At 43.5% G+C, this 20,714-nt stretch overlaps 1 protein-coding gene and 1 long non-coding RNA gene across 2 annotated transcripts; both read left to right on the top strand.

Moving 5' to 3' along the window:
• The first annotated feature begins 13,816 nt into the window (after positions 1-13,816).
• On the top strand, positions 13,817-16,236 carry LOC143493030 (uncharacterized). The gene is made up of 3 exons (XR_013125310.1): positions 13,817-14,190; positions 15,663-15,976; positions 16,196-16,236. It is a non-coding gene; the product is annotated as an uncharacterized LOC143493030 (long non-coding RNA).
• A 235-nt stretch (positions 16,237-16,471) lies between these two features.
• LOC143493088 (uncharacterized) lies at positions 16,472-19,023 on the top strand. The gene is made up of 3 exons (XM_076991216.1): positions 16,472-17,611; positions 18,309-18,459; positions 18,669-19,023. Exon 1 carries the CDS (start codon positions 16,882-16,884, stop codon positions 17,341-17,343), a length of 462 nt encoding a protein of 153 aa, XP_076847331.1. The 5' UTR covers positions 16,472-16,881; the 3' UTR covers positions 17,344-17,611; positions 18,309-18,459; positions 18,669-19,023.
• Positions 19,024-20,714: the final 1,691 nt, after the last annotated feature.

A 20,714-nucleotide genomic window follows, 5' to 3' on the forward strand; every position in this document is an offset into this window, starting at 1 on the left:
TTAAAACTTTACAGACTGGTTGAAATGCGTGACTTGCTAAACAAAAATCTAAAAAAAAAAATAATAAATAAATAAATAAATAAATAAATAAAATTATTTCTCAGCTCAATAAAGATTATTTTCCTCAAATTTTGTATTCATTTATATTATTTCTGAACATCTAATTTAAATCAAACTTTTACAACCTGGGTTACACCCTGTGTCACGTTACAAGCTCGGACCCCTCCCCTTGGGGGTGTGTTTACATAGTCCGTGTCTGTGTATGTACATGTAGGGGTGTGGTTGTGTGTGTGTGTGTGTGTACTCCTGTCATTAGTCTAACGTGTTTCACGCGGTGCTTGTTAGTTAAAGTGCATAAAGCGTGTGTGTGTATAACGTCTTGTGCTCGTCTTTGTCAGAGTCATACACCTGTGTGTGTTTATGTTCTATGTGCGCTGACTGCGCTTTTCCCCAAAAAAAAGTAACGTTAGTGTTTTTCAATTACAACGTGCCTCATTTTTGATGTTGCACTCAACGTTACACCCTGCTTCTTACTCCTCTTCAGATTGTGCAAATAATTATCAACAAATCAATTTCTGCAATGATTCAGTAAGATGCCTCAATTGTCAGGAAAAGAATTTAGAATTGTAACCAATTGTCACAGTGAGGAAGCCGGGCTGCCACCAGAGGGCGCGTGCACCCACTCAGGTACCCACACACCACACCCCCTCTAGCACTAAACCACTCCCTAGGTCCCAATCACCTCTGTACTAACACCTGCCTTGTTACGTGTTTCATCTTCTTAAGCTCACAGGTCACGCTGTCCAGTGCTGCACATTCATCTGAGAGAGCTTCTCATCACTGGACCTGCTCCTTGTTAGTTCATGTTCTGAGGACCTGCTCAACCCGTGTCTTTTGTTTACACCTCTGCCTTTGGCTTGTTGCATTTTTTATTTTAAATGATGGAAAATAAAGAGTACAACGTCCAACCTCCGCCTCTGGCCGCCTCTCCACGTTACACCAATACTATATCAATTGGATGTGGTCCTTTGTGGTCCTTTCTATCTGAATAACATTATTTTAAGATACAGTGCTTGCAGTGGAAGCAGATTCCAGGCACAATGTATGTGTCTTCAAGCTTTATTCATCCATACAGATCATGGTTCCAACCTTACAGATTTCATTTAGTTTAACTTATCATTGTGAAGGAATCCTCATGAATACCATGAATTACCAACGAGGCAAGTGCGGTTTACATACACTTACATACTGTGACGGGCGGGGGTGAGCAACTAAAAGGAAGCGATCACGCCAAGTCTCAGGGAAAAGTGATGGTTTAATAGAAAGTGTGCAAACCAAAACCCGTGCAAAGATCCAAATTAAGGATATAATGACCAGCGGTCAACTGGTACAAAGACAAGACATATATAGGCAAACAAACGACCCTCAGGTGAGACGGATCACGGGCTCCGCCCACCTGAGGGACGCACATGAGGTCACCAAACAACAACAACAGCCGCTGTGGACGGAGGCGGCCGGTAGGGGGCCGCCTCACCGTGACAGACCCCCCCACCAAGCCACACTCCCCTCCACTGGGTGTGGCACACAGCGGCTGCACACAAAACACGAAGGGGTAGGAAGGCAGGGACAGGCAGGAACACACCTCCTGCAGTCCGGGAGCTGGAACATAAAACACACAACATTAAACAGCTCACCTCCCCGGGCGGGACCCTGGACCGACCGGGCCGTTCACAACACAAAACCACGCCCTGGTCGGTCACAGGGCCCTCACGCCCTAACCGGCATTTAGCCAGAGAGCCCCAAGGGTGTGCGGACGAGGAGCTACGACTCCTTTATCGTCCTTAGTGTGTGTGTGTGTGTGCGCGCAGGTTACCTCCCCGAGGCGTGACTACTTCTCCTCCTGGACCTACCTCCTCCCAAAGCTGACCCCGGCCCTTGGCTGGGGGTCACCCCGGCCTCCTGGGGAGCCAACCCCTCCCGGGGCCCCTCATCGCAAGGTGGACTCCTCCACCCAACCCAGGAGCGCCAGAGACCGAGGCCCAGAGCACCCCCGACGCGGGCTAGGGAGCAGCCCCAAGGGCCTCCTGGTCACCCTGGGCAGGAGGGAGGATCTCCATCTCCAGCAGGAGCTTCTCAGACCAGAGCCCCATGGTCCCCAAACAGCCGGGGGCACCAGCCCTCTAGGGAGGGGCTCTTCATGACCGGGCTCCGGTCACCCCACAACACAAGGGGGCTCCTGGCAGGTGGAGACCCCCACAAGGTCCAGGAACACCACGACACCACCAGGGGGAAGCACCTACACACACACACACACACACACGGGACCACAACCGGTCCCCCCCCAAACACACATTTAAGGGGAGGAGCAAGCGTGGAATTACACACAACAACGACATTTCACGAGCACGCTAGGACACAACGAACACGCAAATACTAGACAAACAGAAATAGTGCACAGACAGTAAACGAACGGGACCAAAACATGCGTGCTCTACATAAACACAATAGTGACGCGCCGCTCAGAGTCGCAGTCGCTCCCCACATTAAACACAAGACACACGGGGAGCGAGGCGACCGTGACGAGTGGCGACCACGTCACACACATGAAACACTAAACACATAACGACGCGCACGCACACTGATCCTCCGGTCCGTTACCCGTACACACTCATCACACACACGAGAGTTTTCCCAGGCAGACACCCTGGTCCTCACCGTGCCACACACAAACAAACGCACGGCGGAACTCTCAACACACAACGGACACGAAGGGCTTTCCCAGGGCAGACTGCCCTGGTCCTCGCCGTGCTACACACATACACACACACACACACACAAAACACAAAAGCACGGCGGAGCTCTTCAAACGAAACACCACGTAGACAAACACTTACCACGAGACATGACCACGAACGAAGGAGAAAGAAAAAGAGACTCGGCGGCTTCCAAAGTGTGGCTGGTCATTCTGTGACGGGCGGGGGTGAGCAACTAAAAGGAAGCGATCACGCCAAGTCTCAGGGAAAAGGGATGGTTTAATAGAAAGTGTGCAAACCAAAACCCGTGCAAAGATCCAAATTAAGGATATAATGACCAGCAGTCAACTGGTACAAAGACAAGACATATATAGGCAAACAAACGACCCTCAGGTGAGACGGATCACGGGCTCCGCCCACCTGAGGGACGCACATGATGTCACCAAACAACAACAACAACAACAGCCGCTGTGGACGGAGGCGGCCGGTAGGGGGCCGCCTCACCGCGACACATACACTATGCACACATAAATGTGTGTAGACTCAGACAAAGACAAGCATGGGACATTGCGTAAACACACATTTTATACATGAACTAAACGAGACCCAAGTGATGTCGAGATGAGCCACATGGTGAGACGGATGAACACATGTACATTGAACTACACCCAAGGAAATACACGTATGGATATAACCAGACGTAGGCTACACCTACACCCGCCCAAAAGGAGGGGCCCAGGGCTGTACCATGACATATCAACAAACATGACAAGGGTTTATCAAACATGATAAAAAGAAAGGACAGAGTGCTAGTGCAAAACGTTGATATTTATTACACTGTAAATCAGTATGTCACTTCATCACCAATACAAGCAAAATGGAGAACTAGATATTTCACTTCTTGGAGGAACTTGTTCAAAAAGTCAAAAAGAGACTTAAGTTCTCATTCAGAGTTGCTTCTGTGCAAACTAGTGTTGGGACATTGAATACTGAGACATCAGGTTTACTTTCAGTATTACACACAATGTACTGAATCTTGTTTCATACGTGCTTGTTCAACCTGTTCAACATGGTGATGTGCAGACTGATCGCTGCCTATCTTGGTGCACATTGAAGTGTCTTCGGGTTTGCATCGTGATTTACATATTTCATTGGGCTAAATACAATTCTAATGCAAAAGTAAATTAAAGATAATAACCGTGTAATGGACCACACTCCCCTAGCACCTAGTGGTACAACCACATCAGCAAGTGTGAAACAGGACAACCACAACAACATCCACACTGTTGCAACTGTTTATTCTCTGTCTCATTAACATGTATATATAAACTCTATATATTTGCTGACTACTTTGTTCATCATTGTCCTGACAATATGTGTGTGTTCTCTTATGTTGTAAGTCTTTGTATGTTGTATGTGGATTGTATTTTCTCTTTTGTCTGTTCCAAGGCTTGCCTTAGAACAGGTTTCCCAATTCTGACAGTGGATGTCAAAATATGACACCCCATTTGTAACACCTGATATAAACTGTGAAACACTAATCAAGTATTTTCAGATGACTTACTATCATAAAGCATTCCCCACTAGATTTTCAGCAACTGGGTGACTAATTTCTTAGTTTCAGTATCTTTGGTTGAAAAAAATTATAGTTACTAGCAGTTTCATGTATGAAGTAGGCTGCCTGATATTTAACAGTAACTGGCTTAAATTAATACATTTTAACTAATTTCAAAATGTTGTGAAAAATGAACATTCCTTCTTCTAAACTTAATCACACTTGCAACCCTTCATCATCCATGGCAGAATCACAGTTTATTATGAACATATTACTCCCAGCACCAGTAAGTCTGAGCTACATCGCCATTAACAGGATAAAAAAAATTTAACAAAGGAAGGTTTATGACTTCAGCAAATGACCCACATTTTATGTCTCCTTGTCCTCTTCTGCTACCCCTGGAGTCATACAAGCTGGGAATGTATGCATACCCTGTCTCCCACAACATACCCTGTCTCCCACAACAAATTTCTAATGCTTGTTAAAAAAAAAACTCTTTTTTCAAAATGCTATTGCAATCTAATTGTCCCATGACATAACTGTCAATGTAAATTAATAGTTCCAAGATCAGCTTTTTACTTGTCTAAATTTCCCAAATTAACTTCTGTGTGGATTTTACTGTTTTCATGTTGGACCCACAGTGCCACCTTGTGAGTGTTACGAGTTGTACCATATGACCAAAGCTGCAGATAGACATATATGTAGCCTCATTGTGAAGTCTCATAGCTCAATATGTACAGCAACTGAGAATTGCACCATAATCGTGTATGGAATACCTGATCGGTTCATATAACCATTCAATTGTTATCTGGATTCTAACTTATAAACTTAAACATTAAATTTCTGATGATTATCACATTATGGAGGAACCAGGAAGCACATGTGTTACAAATGACATTTATTTTGTAGGCAAGAAGCACATAAGTATTGTAGCAAAACACACATGGAAAACATTAGGGTTTAAATATACTTTAAATGTAATTTTATATCCATGATGACAATGATTGTTAATTTTCAGGTGCTAAATTATCGCAATCAGTTATTGATAATTGATAATTATATCAATTATTCAACTCATGAATACTCAATTATTCAAGTCATGGTTCTCACACATTTGATCTAATCTGCATTTCTGGACTGGATATCACTTATGTCCCTGGATCTCTATTTGGTATTTCTGAGCACATGCTACTGCTAGCATCTCAGTCTCTCAACACAGAGATGACCTCCCCTCGCAAAGTGTGAGAGAGTCTGACCTCATCTAATCCCTTAAAGTGCTTGGGAAAGCTAAAGAAGGTTTTCTACCCATGCTCTAAGGAACTCGTAACTCACATCCCAACAATGGTCTTCTTTTCCAAAGTTTAGAATCCTAACCTTATCTGATCTCCTAAGTGCAGTGGAAAGGCAATACCAAGTGTAAGAGGGTGTTCTAGTCATGATCACCCTTCTTTTTCTAAGGACACAGAGCTCACAATCCCAAGAAGGACCTACACTCATAAACTCTAAAATCCAGCCAAATCTCATCTGATTCCCCAATTTACCATCTCTTGGAACTTCTTTGTTAAAATTCATACCTAAGGATGCAAATATTTCAGAGGTCTTTATAAGTTTAAATCCAAGATGGACACTGGACCAAAATCTAGCCTGGCACCAAAACTGGCCGCCTTCCAACCAAGGGAAGGGTAATTATCCTTTAAAAAAACAGTGTTCATTTTACCTGCCCATTTAGGACCCTGGACAAAAGATCAATACGCAAGCTGAACCATGTGCCTATGAGATTTGAACATATGTGACCTGTGGTTGATGTAAACGCACAACTTAGGGTCCGTCATGTATTTGGTATTAATTGATTCCATCTTAACACCTTTTATTGGATAATCACCCCACATTGATGCATATCTATATATTCCTGTGTGTTTCAGTAGCTTAGAAATACATGGCCCTGTATTCTTGAATTGTATTATGAATGCATGCATGCATATGTATTCCTGTGTGTTCCACTATTTTAGACATCCATGTCTATAAATATTTGTGTGTTAGAATCATAGAGACATGCATATTCCTATATTCCTGTGCTTCACTATTTTATACATATAGAAACTCTTGTATTCTGTTGTGGTATTATTTTATATTTATGTATAACCACCAAGCATCAACGTGTAATGTGTTATATTAGGCGTATGTGTCAGGGCTGACCCCAAAGTCGCTCCTCCTGTCACTACAGGAGGAGACTCACGAGACAGCGCTCGCTCACGCTATGTCAGGGCTGACCCTGGAGTAGCTCCTCCTGTCGCCATAGTCTACTATACGCTACTGTCTCGGTACTCTATCATAAACAAACAAAACAACTTCATATTCTCTCCAGAATTCCTCTTTCTCCTCCAAATCACAACCTACCTGAGGAGCATGAGCACTGATGACATTCATCATCACCCCATCAATCTCTAACTTTACACAGATCACCCTGTCACTTACTCTCTTTACCTCCACTACACTCTTACTAAACTCATCCTTCAGGATTACCACTACTCCATTTCTCTTCCTGTCTACACCATGATAGAAGAGTTTGAAGCCACCACCAATGCTCCTGGCCTTGCTCCCCTTCCACTTGGTCTACTGTACACACAGTATATCCATCTTCCTCCTCTCCATCGCATCAGCTAACTCTCTCCCTTTACCTGTCATAGAGCCCACATTCCACATAGGAAACTCTAACCTCCAACTTCCTGCTCTGCCTCCTCTCCTTCAGCTTCAGAACCCTCTTCACCCCTCTCCTCCTCCTTATCCCAACAGTAGTCCAATTTCCACTAATGCCCTGTTGGACAACAGCACCAGTGGCGGTCGTTGTTAACCCGGGCCTCGACCGATCCGATATGGAATTTCTATTTTGGATCCGCTTCATTTGATTTGGCGCAGTTTTTACACCGGATGCCCTTCCTGACGCCACCCTCCCTATTTATCTGGGCTTGGGACCGACACTAAAATACATTGGTGTGTGCACCCTAGTGGCTAGGTTATTTTGTGAAACCATAGATGATAAAATAGGCCATTTTGTGAAAACATAGATGGTAAAATAAAGATTTGTTTCTATATACAATGTCTTTGTTGTTCCAATTTCTAGGTAAATAATTATCAAAACATTTTCAGGTTTTCAGGTTGGTCAATTTTTTTCATTATATCATTCAGGCCATGCCATATATGACCTATGTTGCTATAACTCAAACCATGTAAGTGATCAACTCCTAATTTCAAATGCTGTCATGGATTGAGGTTCCTGTGATGTGCTCCAAGTTTGGTTCAAATTGACCTGTCGGGGATGCTACTGTACACAAAACCCTCTAAAATCATCAAAACGAATGCTGCAATCCTGTCATGCAGAATACAGAAAAGTAAGGAGTATTGTATGATTCAGACCAATGAGCCAAATAACTTTGTAATTACATCTTATAACAAAAAGTATACTGCCTGACCAGGAATTAACATTTTATTTCACTAAAATTTCTTTTCATCGCTGTAATATCTGTATGGTAGTACTTTGGCTCCGTTTACTGGCCACATACTGGAACCTACTGAAAAGCATTGCTTACATGAAACACCTCACAAACATACAGACAAAGCTAATCTCAGCATGTGATTTAGTTCTATGATCTATGAGGGACCACAATAGGCTGGAAGTGTGTGACGGTGATGGGTGGGAGAGCGGACCAGGTGAAGGAGCTGGCGGAGAAGAGGGTAAGACGTCTGGTGCAGTCCATCCTTGACAACAGCAGACACCCGCTGCACGAGACTATGGCAGCACAGAGGAGCAACCGTAGTAACAGGCTTCTCTCAGTGCGATGTAGAACTGAAAGATTCAAGAAATCTTTTATCCCTACGGCTATTCGGGTGTACAACTATGGACATCTGGGTGGTGGGTTGGTGTTGTGTGGCATTTGTGTGTTTTTTGTAATTGATGTGTGTTGCTGGACAAGTGAATTTCCCCTTGGGGATTAAAGTATCATCTAATCTAAACTAATCTAGAACTAGAGACCCTGATGATCCAGTTCTATACAGCGATCATCGAGTCCATCCTCACCTCATCCATAACCACCTGGTTTGGTTCCTCTACATCACAAGAAAGAGCCAGACTCCAGCGCATCATCAGATCAGCAGAGAAGATCATTGGATGTAACCTGCCAACGCTGCAGGAGATCCACACCAGCAGGGTGAGGAAACGCGCTCACAAAATTACAACAGACCCCTCACATCCTGCACATCACCTCTTCCAGGCTTTCCTTTCTGATAGAAGACTAAGGACCATCAGAACCAGCACAAAACAACATGCTAACAGCTTCTTTCCCAGAGCTGTAGCTCTCCTCAACCACAGTGGACTCATCTGAGTCTTTAAACCAAATGGACTTAATTGCACTGAACAGGACATGTCTCTCACTTGCACTATGCTATTTTGCACAGCTGTACAATGTTAACATCATCCGCAACATCTACAACATTATTAAACATAAACCTACCTCAAGAACATCTGGATACATATATATTCGTACTCACATATTCATACTCACATGTGTACAGTACAGATTTTATATTTTACATTTTATATTGTCTTATGTCTTTTTTCTAGTACTAACTATATTCCAGAGTCTATTTATTGTTTATTGTACCTTTAGAGTTATGTTTGTCAACAGTGTGCACGTGTTACATGTCATACATGTGTTGCTCTCACTGTCACGGTACGGCGGCCCCCTACTGGTCACCCCCGTCTACAGCAGCAGCTTGTCCTGTGGGTGTGGTTTTGTGTTCGTCCCTCAGGTGGGCGGAGCCCGCGATCCGTCTCACCTGAGGGTCGTTTGTTCGTCTATATATGTCTTGTCTTTGTACCAATTGACCGCTGGTTATTATATCCTTAATTCGGATCAGTTCACGGGTTTTGGTTTGCGCACTTCACATATTAAACCATCCTATTTCCCTGAGACTTGGCGTGATCGCTTCCATTTATTTTCGCTCACCCTACCCGTCACAAAGACAAATTCCTAGTATGTTTAACATACCTGGCAAAATTAAGAGATTCTGATTCTGATTCTGATCTGAATCATTTTTTGTCAATACATTTAGCCACATTTAGATTTTTTGGGGATTTAGTGCCTCATCTGAGATTTAAAAAAAAAAACACTTCATACTTTCATATCAAAGGTCAAACATTTGCTCAAAACAACATTGGTTCTCTTCGGCTGCTTAGGCCAGTACGTGTTTGAACCTGCAATCTCCGCTTGCGGCTAGATTTAAATAATTGTTTTTATTAGTCTGGCATGCATAAAAAGTCAAATGGTTTAATATTTCTGATAAAAATCTTTTTAAGATTCCACATATGTTCCACATATATTCCAAATATGTGGACACCATGCAAGAACGGAGTGAATATTTTCTATAAAAATTGCCAAATTATATATAACAAATTGGGAGAATCTATTCTCTTTTCATTAAAACAAGTAAGTTTTGTTCTGTTAAAAGAACCTTAAAACAAACAACTCTTAATATTTGAACAGTTAATTGCAATATAATGCCGTTCAGGCTACAATGTAACTTGTATTGGATAAATAAATATAGGCAGTGATGTCAAAACCTTCAGGTTATTCCACAGCTATTTCCTTGTAGGAAATCTCTCAAAACAGTCTCATCTATGAGTGAGTCTTGAAACAGACTGGAGAATAATTCAATGGGTACCTCACCCTGTGCTTTCACCTCAAAATTCCCCATGAACATAGATGGGACCCCTTGGTAATCAATATCCTTGCATCTCCAGATTCTATTCCTACCTCTGACATTCTGTTTTCTTTGATAATTATTTAAACCTCCCTCATTTCCTTTGTCCCCTTCCTCGATTTGTTCTTTTTTGCTTTTTTCCCTTCGTCTCACATCTGGCTCATATTCTCCTTCGCTGATGTCACTGTCACTGTAAGTGGACTCTGACACACTGCCTACTGGAATATCCTCAATAACTTTATAGTGTGATGTTGATGATCTACACTTCCCTGGTTGAAAAACAACACATAAACATGTGTACTATACTGCACTGTCATTGAAATTTGAACCTTAATGGTGAGAAAAAACAGTCAAAGCAGTTGGGTATGGTATCAGACAAGAGTACAAAGTTTATTAAAGACAATAGACAGAAAAATAGAAAGATGGATCGATCCAGAGATCTCCGTTACACACACTCAAGAGCATCTGCAAGAGAAAGCTGCCCCCCTCTAACAGACCATAGTTTTTATACTATTTTGCTACATGATTACATCATATTGCATGTCATGAGTGAAGCAGGCTAGGTCTCATTGGTGGCCAATGTGAGGTGAGGTGATGGGGTGAGGTATCACAACCATCACTTCATCCCTGCCAGGGTCATTTGGCCAAGGTCTCCTTGTTCCTTGGGTCCGTCAGATGCACCGTTCTGATGCAGCTCATCCTCATCTACAGACTAGAGATCTTCAGGGCTGTCTGTCTTCATCTCACAAAGAGTGGCTTCACACACAATTTACTACTTTATTACTAGAGAGAGTGCCTACAAGCATGTAAGGCATACAATGATCAATGTGTACTAGGCCTAAAATATGTTCAATATATACCTTAATAACGTGATTTCCATTCTACTCACTAAGTGTAATCAATACATGTGTATATTGATGAATATTACAGAAAGACAATATATGAATTTTTCACCTACAGTACACACACACACACACACACACAAATGTTCTTAGATTTTGCTTCTTTTTAGGCAATAAAAATGGCAAATTTTATATTGGTTTCTATTTACAGCAACAACACATTTTGTACAAATTTTCTATTATTATTTATACAAACGACATCTATGACATGGTACATCGTTCAACGTATTGCCATTATTGCATAATGTCCACATATGTGGACACTTGATTTATGAGGTAAAAATCCTTAGATGTTAAAATTCCAATCTGTGCAAATGATGACAAATTCCGGATGACAAATGATGACAAATTCGGATGACTGTGACGGTGGGGTCGTGGTGAAGGATGAGACACGAATCCCTCTTGTGGCGACAGACGTCACTTTTATTTTTAAACAGATATTGCGCAATAGCGCACAATAAACACTCATATACGCAGCACAACGTGCAGACATAGACAACGACGAGCACAGGACACTGCGCGAGCGCACATTAAATAGACAAACCACATTAGCCCCACGTGATTACGAGACGATTCACAGGTGAGACTTATTAATCACACAACAAAACCCTAACCACGTATATACACGGACGCAGACAAAGCACGTGGACCACGTTTACACACGCCCAAAAGGGAGGGGCCGGGGTCCTCAACGTGACAGACGCCCCCTCCAAGGGCACTACCCGTCCCGGGGTGCCAACAGGACCGAGTGCCCCGAACCCACGACGATGGGCGGATCCGACGCGCTCAGTCCTGCGTCTGGGAGGTGACCGCCCTTGGTGAAGCGTCCGCCACGGACCGCCTAGCACATCCTCCTTGGGAAGACGGGGGAAAAGACGGGAGACACATTAAACAGAACGTTCACAAACACACACACAGGCACGTTTACACAAAGTGGCACGAGAGGGAAAAATGGGTTAGGCACACAAATGGGGAGACTAACGAACACTGGTACACAAAAACATGAAACAGGGACCCAGCTACGCGCCAGGAGGAGAGCTAGGAGGGGAGAGAGGTCGGGAGCTGCAGGCGCTGCTGCAGGGGATGTTCCTCCTCCAGCCTTTGCTGCGGAACCTCCGCTGGGTGCATTGCGGCTGGCGGACGCGCCCGGTGCAGCGCGGCTGTCGTGCGCGCCCTGTGCAGTGCGGCTGTCGTACGCGCCCTGTGGGCCGCAAGGGAGCTCCTCCTCTGTGTCCATCTCCTCCTCTGTGCCCCGGCTCCACTCCATGGACTGCTCCGGGCTGCCACCCCGGGAGCAGTCCATTGCACTTTCGCCGGAGCGGTCGGAGGATGGACACCTCACCGAACCCCCTTTCCTAGTCCCGGCTACTCTCTCAGAGGGAAGCGGACTCTCCTCCTCTCCCTCCGAATCGGAGCCTTCCTCCTCCTCCCCCTCTTCCTCTACGGAGGGAGAGAGACCTACGGGCGGAGGAAGGTAGTCCTCCTCCTCAGACTCCTCCTCCTCCTCGCCCACGTAGTCAACGGTGGAGGCGTCGTCCTCCGAAGAGGGGTAGGCTTCCTCCTCCTCGCCACCGTAGTCTATGGTGGAGGCGTCGTAATCCGAGGGGGGGTAGGCTTCCTCCTCCTCGCCACCGTAGTCTATGGTGGAGGCCTCGCCTACCGAAGGGGAATACGCCTCCTCTTCCTCCTGCTCCTCCCCCTCAGAATCCTCCTCCCCGAATTCCACCTCCGGGGTGGACGCGATTGCGCCTACCTGCAGCGGCGAGGTGGCGCGAGAAGGAGCAAGGTGTCGCTCCCTCCATATACGTACCACCCCCTCGCGGAGCATCTCCGCCAGCTCGGGGTCCTTTAGTTCGAGCCCCCGGGCTGTGGCCAGTTGGTAGGCACACACCGGGTCCTTCTCCAGCTCCTCGACCGACGGTGTGGCTTCTTGGCACGGGGGGGTGTCCTCCTCCCACTTTCTCTGTGCCAGAGTCGACGTAGCGCCGCGGCGCGAGGGGGAAGACGAAGCGTGGTGATGACGCTTGCTTGGGCGCTTTGCCTTCTTCTGCCGGGTGGCGTAGCCAGGCATGATCTGGGTGTCTCAGGACGGCTCGTCGTTCTGTGACGGTGGGGTCGTGGTGAAGGATGAGACACGAATCCCTCTTGTGGCGACAGACGTCACTTTTATTTTTAAACAGATATTGCGCAATAGCGCACAATAAACACTCATATACGCAGCACAACGTGCAGACATAGACAACGACGAGCACAGGACACTGCGCGAGCGCACATTAAATAGACAAACCACATTAGCCCCACGTGATCACGAGACTATTCACAGGTGAGACTTATTAATCACACAACAAAACCCTAACCACGTATATACACGGACGCAGACAAAGCACGTGGACCACGTTTACACACGCCCAAAAGGGAGGGGCCGGGGTCCTCATCGTGACAATGACAAATTCCAATCTGTGCAAAATCACCAATTGGCAAAAGCTGGTATAATAATCATATTGAGATAACTGGTATAATAAACTAATTATAAAGTACTGCCTGGGACTTAACTATGAGCACAAGAGAAGACAAATGTTTTTTCTCTTTTTTAATTTAATCTATTTAAATTCATGTGGTTAAACAACTTTATGATATGATGCCTGGGTCGCGGCTTCAGCCACTTGCATCACAGATACTTCCACACCAACAAGACTATGGGACCAGAACAGCAGCAGTTTTTCTGCCTGAGAACCAGTGATTCTGTGCTGGAAAAGTGTGGCAGTTCAGTATTTTGGCAGCAGCAATGAAGAAACTGCTTAGCGTTAGGTCTTTATAAAAAGCAAAAACATTCCCATATACAGTTTAGATCTGCGTCCGTTTTATGAGATGTCCTAATTTGAATGTATAACAGTGTTTCCCTTAAGGGAAATATCTGTAAAATGCAATGGATAAATTTTATGCAAGCCAGGATAGTGAGGCTAGCGCATGGAATGCCTATGACGTCATGAGCATTGTGACGTCATACATGGTAGACTATATTAATCGCCCGTCATTCTGAAAATACGCCAGTGTAGGCGAATTCTCCTAACAGCTGACAGCAAGCAGATATTATCAACTGTAATTAAGAGCATAATTTATTCATTCCTAATTGTTATAACTGAGCTAATAGGACAATCTATTCAGTGTTATAGGCATAGAGGAAAGAATCCAGTTAAAATCTTATCCAACTGACGCTTCATCGGTAAGTGCGAATTCAGCTATTTGCTTTGCTAAATGTTTACTTAGAATGTTTGTAATAGCAGAGGTTGGCCGTTTGTTTAAGTGGCAACCTAGCACAGAGTCAAATGGCTAGATTGTGTTATATAGCTTGCTTTATCGATAGTGATTTATAGTGTGTTATTTAAGCAATAGAACACGAGAGGGAGTGATTTGGTCGTAGGCACGAGCCGAAGTCTTATGTGTATATGCCATTGCTTGGCAACGCGTCCGCCGAGTGATACAGGTTGTGAGAATGGTGCTGTTCCAGAGACCGGTCTCTGTGCTGTTCTCACAAATACCAGCACGGTTAGAACACTTCTCATCCAATCAGATTGTGAGGTCGGAACTAACTGTTGTATAATAGGTAACAAATATATTCAGCGAGCAACTTCTTAAACGTCGAAATGCTTAAATCATTTGTTTATGTAAAGAGATTAATGCATTGCCGTGTAGTGTTTATAATGAAGCGATTATGTATGTGCGACATGGACACTGCGTGGGAGAGCGTGCAGAAACGCTAAATATTTGTGATTGGGCTGAGGCGCGAACCTGGAGACAGGCATATTGCTTGTGGAGTAGGGTGCCACAATGCATTCATTCATTGTTTGCGTAGTTTGCGTTTAGATGTTGCAAAGAAAAGTTGTGAAGGTGTTCTCAGAAGTAACTGAAAAAGGAGCTAGTCAAAACTGTGGTCATCATAAAACTTACTTTTCAGCTGGTTTTAGCTGCTTCCAACATACTTCCCCGCGGTTCTCATAGGATTCCATTGCATGTGTTTTCTGAATTTGTAATGCGTTTACGAAATGTAGCGTACATGTTGTTGAAGCGTTTGAGTAAAGTGATTTATGAACTTGTACAGCGTTCATTTATTTCTATCGCGATTATAAAATATATCACGTCATTTTGATCAAACGATTCAACTATGTGCAGCGCGTTTTCCCCCATTTGCAGTGCGCTGTGTCTTCCCGGCTATCGTCTTCGCTGGGAGGACCATCATGTAGCCACATGCTAAAACTAGAGCACATTTCTTGATCACAAGATTTCCTTTCGTTTTAGGTTAATTGCATAAAAAAATAATAAATTTTAAAAAAGGACCGATTTAAATGTGAATATCTTTGGACTGGCTTGATAAAATTTGACAATTAAGGCATATTTTTTTGTTATATTGTGCTGCATCTAATAAAACTATTTTAAATGTGATTAAGTAATGTTGAAAAAAATGTCCAAGTCACTACATCATGGATTTTACGTGGTGTGTTTGATTAGTGGCGTAGTGTGTAGGAGGTGCATTTGTCTTTGCTGATGTGTTGTGTGTAGAGGTGTGCTGTGTTTAGAAGTGAGCTTGGAGGGATATGCAATGTACATATGAAATCTTAACTATTTGTTTACTCATATGTTGAGCTAATTAATGCAAATCTATTACTGTAACACTATTGTGTATTTTTATTTCTTTAGTTAATATGTTAATTATAAATAAGAACAACAACATGGATTCTGGACTACTTGAAGACCCAGATATTTGGTGTGCGGGAATTGACGATGACATTAGCTGGATGATGGATCGCAATGTCACTACTTCATCTACTAGTGCACCACCTGAACCCTCCGTCAGGGCAGAGAGTGATGCACAGAGTTTCGAAACAATCTCACTCAGTAGTGAAGACGACCCATCCTGCTCAGTAAGTGACACCTGCAACTTGGATCCATCACTGAAGATCAGCTGGTTCGATTTGATTCTCAAGTCCCCAATGGTCAAATTTGGCTGGAAGGTATGAAGGTCTATTTTTCTAATACATTTCTTGAAATTAATGTTCTGCTAGTCATGTTTTTCTGCTAGTCATCTCACATGTGGAGATGAACATTTTGGTAGTGAATTAACACTATACAATTCATAGCAATATATCAATATATTTAAGTGTGTTCCCTAGATTCTTTCATACAGCATTTTGGAGGTCTCCTTTTGATTTTTGAATTTCTCTTAATGTTAGTTTCCATTGAAGCAAAATAAAGAAAGCCCAGAGAAGACAACAGGAGGTGACCTGCAAACTACTTTTCCTGAATCCTGTAAGTCTGTTGAAATGGTGTGTTGTAAGGGGGGGTGGAGTGGAAGTGTACCATATTTTGAATATTTAATAATTAATCTTTAAATTAATTAATCTTAGTCTTAATAATTTTGTCTGATATTTTCCAGCTTCATGTAAAAACGCATCTCCTGTTAAGAAGCTTCCAAAGATGCTGTCGAGCATCTTTGCGGCCATCTCGAAGGCTTTTTGCTCCTGCTTGAAAGTCCAGCCAGAGGAGTGAAGTGGGCAGTCGTGGCCTGGCGGTTAGGGAACTGGTCTTGTGACCGGAGGGTTGTGGGTTCGATTCCCAGACCTAAGGCCATGACTGAGGTGCCCCTGAGCAAGGCCCTTAACCCTCAATTGCTCACTTGTATAAAAAATTAGATAAAAATGTAAGTCGCTCTGGATAAGGGCGTCTGCCAAATGCCATAAAATGTAAATGTGAAGTCCAGGGACCATCAAGTAGACTTCACCAGCAGTCAAGCTTCACAGAGCATCCCCACTAAAGCAACACACACATCTATACTGATGCTGCCATTGAGTGCTCATTTGGGACATGGCAGCACAGCTCATGTTCGGCAGAGAGCACACCCGTGGATCTGCGCACACCCATGGAGCTGGCCTTTGGGGCCCCACATGGGGCAGGCAGTGGAGACCAGCAGTCGCACCGGTATGTGCAGCTGGCTCAAGAACACCAGGGGGATGCTTGTGGTCGGCAGAAGACTGCCTACGGCTCCCAGTGCCAAGGTGATCCTCCTGCCCCAGGGGTACTGGTCTGGCTCTACAACCCACGACGACGACAGGGGCGCTGCCCCAAGCTCCAGTCCCACTGGGAGGGCTCCTGTGAAATCCTGAGCCGCCTGGGGGAAGTGGTGTATCGAGTGCGGTCAGGAAGGTGCATTTTGGTGGTGCACCGGGACCGAACCGTCTCACTCCATATCGGCCCTGCCAGCGAGACATTAATGGCTCTAATCCCCCTAAGGACATCCCGCACGCTGGCCCAGACACAGACCCAGCGCTGCCGAGAGCTCAAGAGAGACCACATCGGTTCAGGAGGACCCCTGCTCACTTGAGAGACTTTGTCCGGGCTCTGTGGGTCACCGGGGCAGTTGACCCTTCAGGGAGGGGCAATGTATCGCCTGCCAATAGGTGAACTCTGGGCCGGGTCTGTGAGGCCAGAGCCATATAGAGAGAGAGTCGCGACAACTCCGTTCACTCCAATGGACCAGTTTTTTTACAGCAATGGCGGATCGTGGAGCCTGTCAATAGTTCCCGGAAGTTGGCAGCAAATACGAGCAGCGCAGTCAAACTGGAGCAGTGGACCATCATATACTTTTACAGGTTAGTACGCTTAAAAAATCTGATTGTGTATTATAAGGACATCAGAATCAAATTAACATGTGCATTAAAATGTGCATTAAAGCATTTTAGTGAATTATCTACCTCTTAATAAGCAGATTTAGGGAACTAAATCTATGCTAAGACAACGCGAATACGGTTAGACAGCCTATTATTTGTAAATTCCTCTCTTAATGCCATTTCACCTAAACGCGATGTTTTTGCGGGGTAGCTAAATATTGTTTAAATATAACATTTGAGTGTGATTGTAGAGAGTGTTGGGTCGTGGGGGTGAAATGAGTCCCAGTCTTGTTAGAATAAAGCCAATCAGATTTTAAAAGCTCAGGACGGCTCCAAAAGATGTTGATATTGATGTTGATGATATCCATTTTGGAGTACCAGCTAACGTTTTATTTCCTTTTATTTTATTTATTTATCCTTTTATTTATTTTATTTAAATTTATTTTATTTTGCTTTTTATTTTGTTTTATTTATTTTTATTTTATTTTATTAACGTACTTCCTCAATTTTTGAAACTACTAGATATAAAAGACATATACTATTTAGTGTGATTAAGTTTTAAATATTCTATCACTTAAAGAAATAATATAATTATTAGGAGTTCATACTTATTATACCTGTGTCACCTCTAACACTATAGCTGTGATAAGCAGCTATGGGCCCTGCCCTGTCTTTACAGGTCCAGTGGTGCATCGTAGTGCAGGGGGCTTCCTCTTTCTGAGTGCGGGGCGATGCACAAAAATGGTGGGAACAGCATCTGCTCTCAGCCTAGTCTTGCCCTGTTTGGTTTTGATGAACTGGTCTGCCTCAAAATGTGCCTGCAGAGTGATGTGAGTTTACTCCTCACACATGACAACTCAGTTTTGTCTACCCATATACACATCCCATAGTGGGTGAATACACAGTATTAGAGAACACTTACTGGATACGTATACACGTACAAAAAACAACCAAGGATGTGCAACAAGTTCAAATTCATATCACATCAATACTCATAATAATCATTTTCTCCTGTCTTTTTCTCCTCTCTCTCTTTAAGCCAAAGAACCATAGGGGATTCAATGGAGCCTGCAACTAGATGGCACCCTCACCCTGCACCGGAGTCTGTCTGGAGTCTTTGATTTTTTTTGTTCACTATTCTGTATTTTAATAAATCAGGCATTAAGCTTTCCAATAGTGTGTTTATTGTGAAAAGTGCAAATGCAGTGTTTGATGATTACCTCACATATATATTTGCTGTTGTAATCTTTAGTGAGGGTAAGATTGCTCCTGCTTAGTTGAGACAACCATTTATTTCTCCTCTCAGTTACAGTGGGGAAACCATACATTTTTGCTCCTTTCTCTGATCGATTGGAGCATCCCCATGCAGCACAGCAAACCATGGTAGACACTACACAAACAACACGGAGGAAAGGACACAGAAAAACTTCTTGACATGATATTCATATTTGAGATTATTAGAGATTTATTTAATGAATGAATTGCTGTAAATAAGTGTGTATTAAAAAGACAAGATATATATAATTTATCAATGTATTTTAATATGTCATATACTGTCTGGATGTAAATGTAATGTGTTTTAATGTACCCTTTTAAAGCATACTTCTGCGCAATGAAGTCAAAGAAACATTTCCTTCTGTCAGAAAATGTACATTAGTCATTTAGATTACTTAGGTCCCCAATACCATGGGGTTACAGAAATCACCATGATATAAAGATATGTTAATGTTAAAAAATTAATCTAATCTGAATTTCTAACCCCTTCCTGTCCCTCTAAATATATAAATGAACGTAATATATAACAATTATAAAACAATCAAAGCATTGAACAGCAATGTGCTCCAACATTGGCCTAAAGTTGGTCGCTATATACCAACGCATTAACAACTATGGACATCTGGGTGGTGGGTTGGTGTTGTGTGGCATTTGTGTGTTTTTTGTAATTGATGTGTGTTGCTGGACAAGTGAATTTCCCCTTGGGGATTAATAAAGTATCATCTAATCTAATCTAAACTAATCTCGAACTAGAGACCCTGATGATCCAGTTCTATACAGCGATCATCGAGTCCATCCTCACCTCATCCATAACCACCTGGTTTGGTTCCTCTACATCACAAGAAAGAGCCAGACTCCAGCGCATCATCAGACCAGCAGAGAAGATCATTGGATGTAACCTGCCAACGCTGCAGGAGATCCACACCAGCAGGGTGAGGAAACGCGCTCACAAAATTACAACAGACCCCTCACATCCTGCACATCACCTCTTCCAGACTCTCCTCTCTGGTAGAAGACTAAGGACCATCAGAACCAGCACAAAACGACATGCTAACAGCTTCTTTCCCAGAGCTGTAGCTCTCCTCAACCACAGTGGACTCATCTGAGTCTTTAAACCAAATGGACTTAATTGCACTGAACAGGACATGTCTCTCACTTGCACTATGCTATTTTGCACAGCTGTACAATGTTAACATCATCCGCAACATCTACAACATTATTAAACATAAACCTACCTCAAGAACATCTGGATACATATATATTCGTACTCACATATTCATACTCACATGTGTACAGTACAGATTTTATATTTTACATTTTATATTGTCTTATGTCTTTTTTCTAGTACTAACTATATTCCAGAGTCTATTTATTGTTTATTGTACCTTTAGAGTTATGTTTGTCAACAGTGTGCACGTGTTACATGTCATACATGTGTTGCTCTCACTGTCACGGTACGGCGGCCCCCTACTGGTCACCCCCGTCTACAGCAGCAGCTTGTCCTGTGGGTGTGGTGTTGTGTTCGTACAAGACATATATAGACGAACAAACGACCCTCAGGTGAGACGGATCGCGGGCTCCGCCCACCTGAGGGTCGTTTGTTCGTCTATATATGTCTTGTCTTTGTACCAGTTGACCGCTGGTTATTATATCCTTAATTCGGATCAGTTCACGGGTTTGGGTTTGCGCACTTCACATATTAAACCATCCTATTTCCCTGAGACTTGGCGTGATCGCTTCCATTTATTTTCGCTCACCCCACCCCTCACAAAGACAAATTCCTAGTATGTTTAACATACCTGGCAAAATA

Source organism: Brachyhypopomus gauderio, unplaced genomic scaffold (assembly GCF_052324685.1).
Source record: "Brachyhypopomus gauderio isolate BG-103 unplaced genomic scaffold, BGAUD_0.2 sc81, whole genome shotgun sequence".
In the NCBI taxonomy this organism is placed as follows: Eukaryota; Metazoa; Chordata; class Actinopteri; order Gymnotiformes; family Hypopomidae; genus Brachyhypopomus; species Brachyhypopomus gauderio.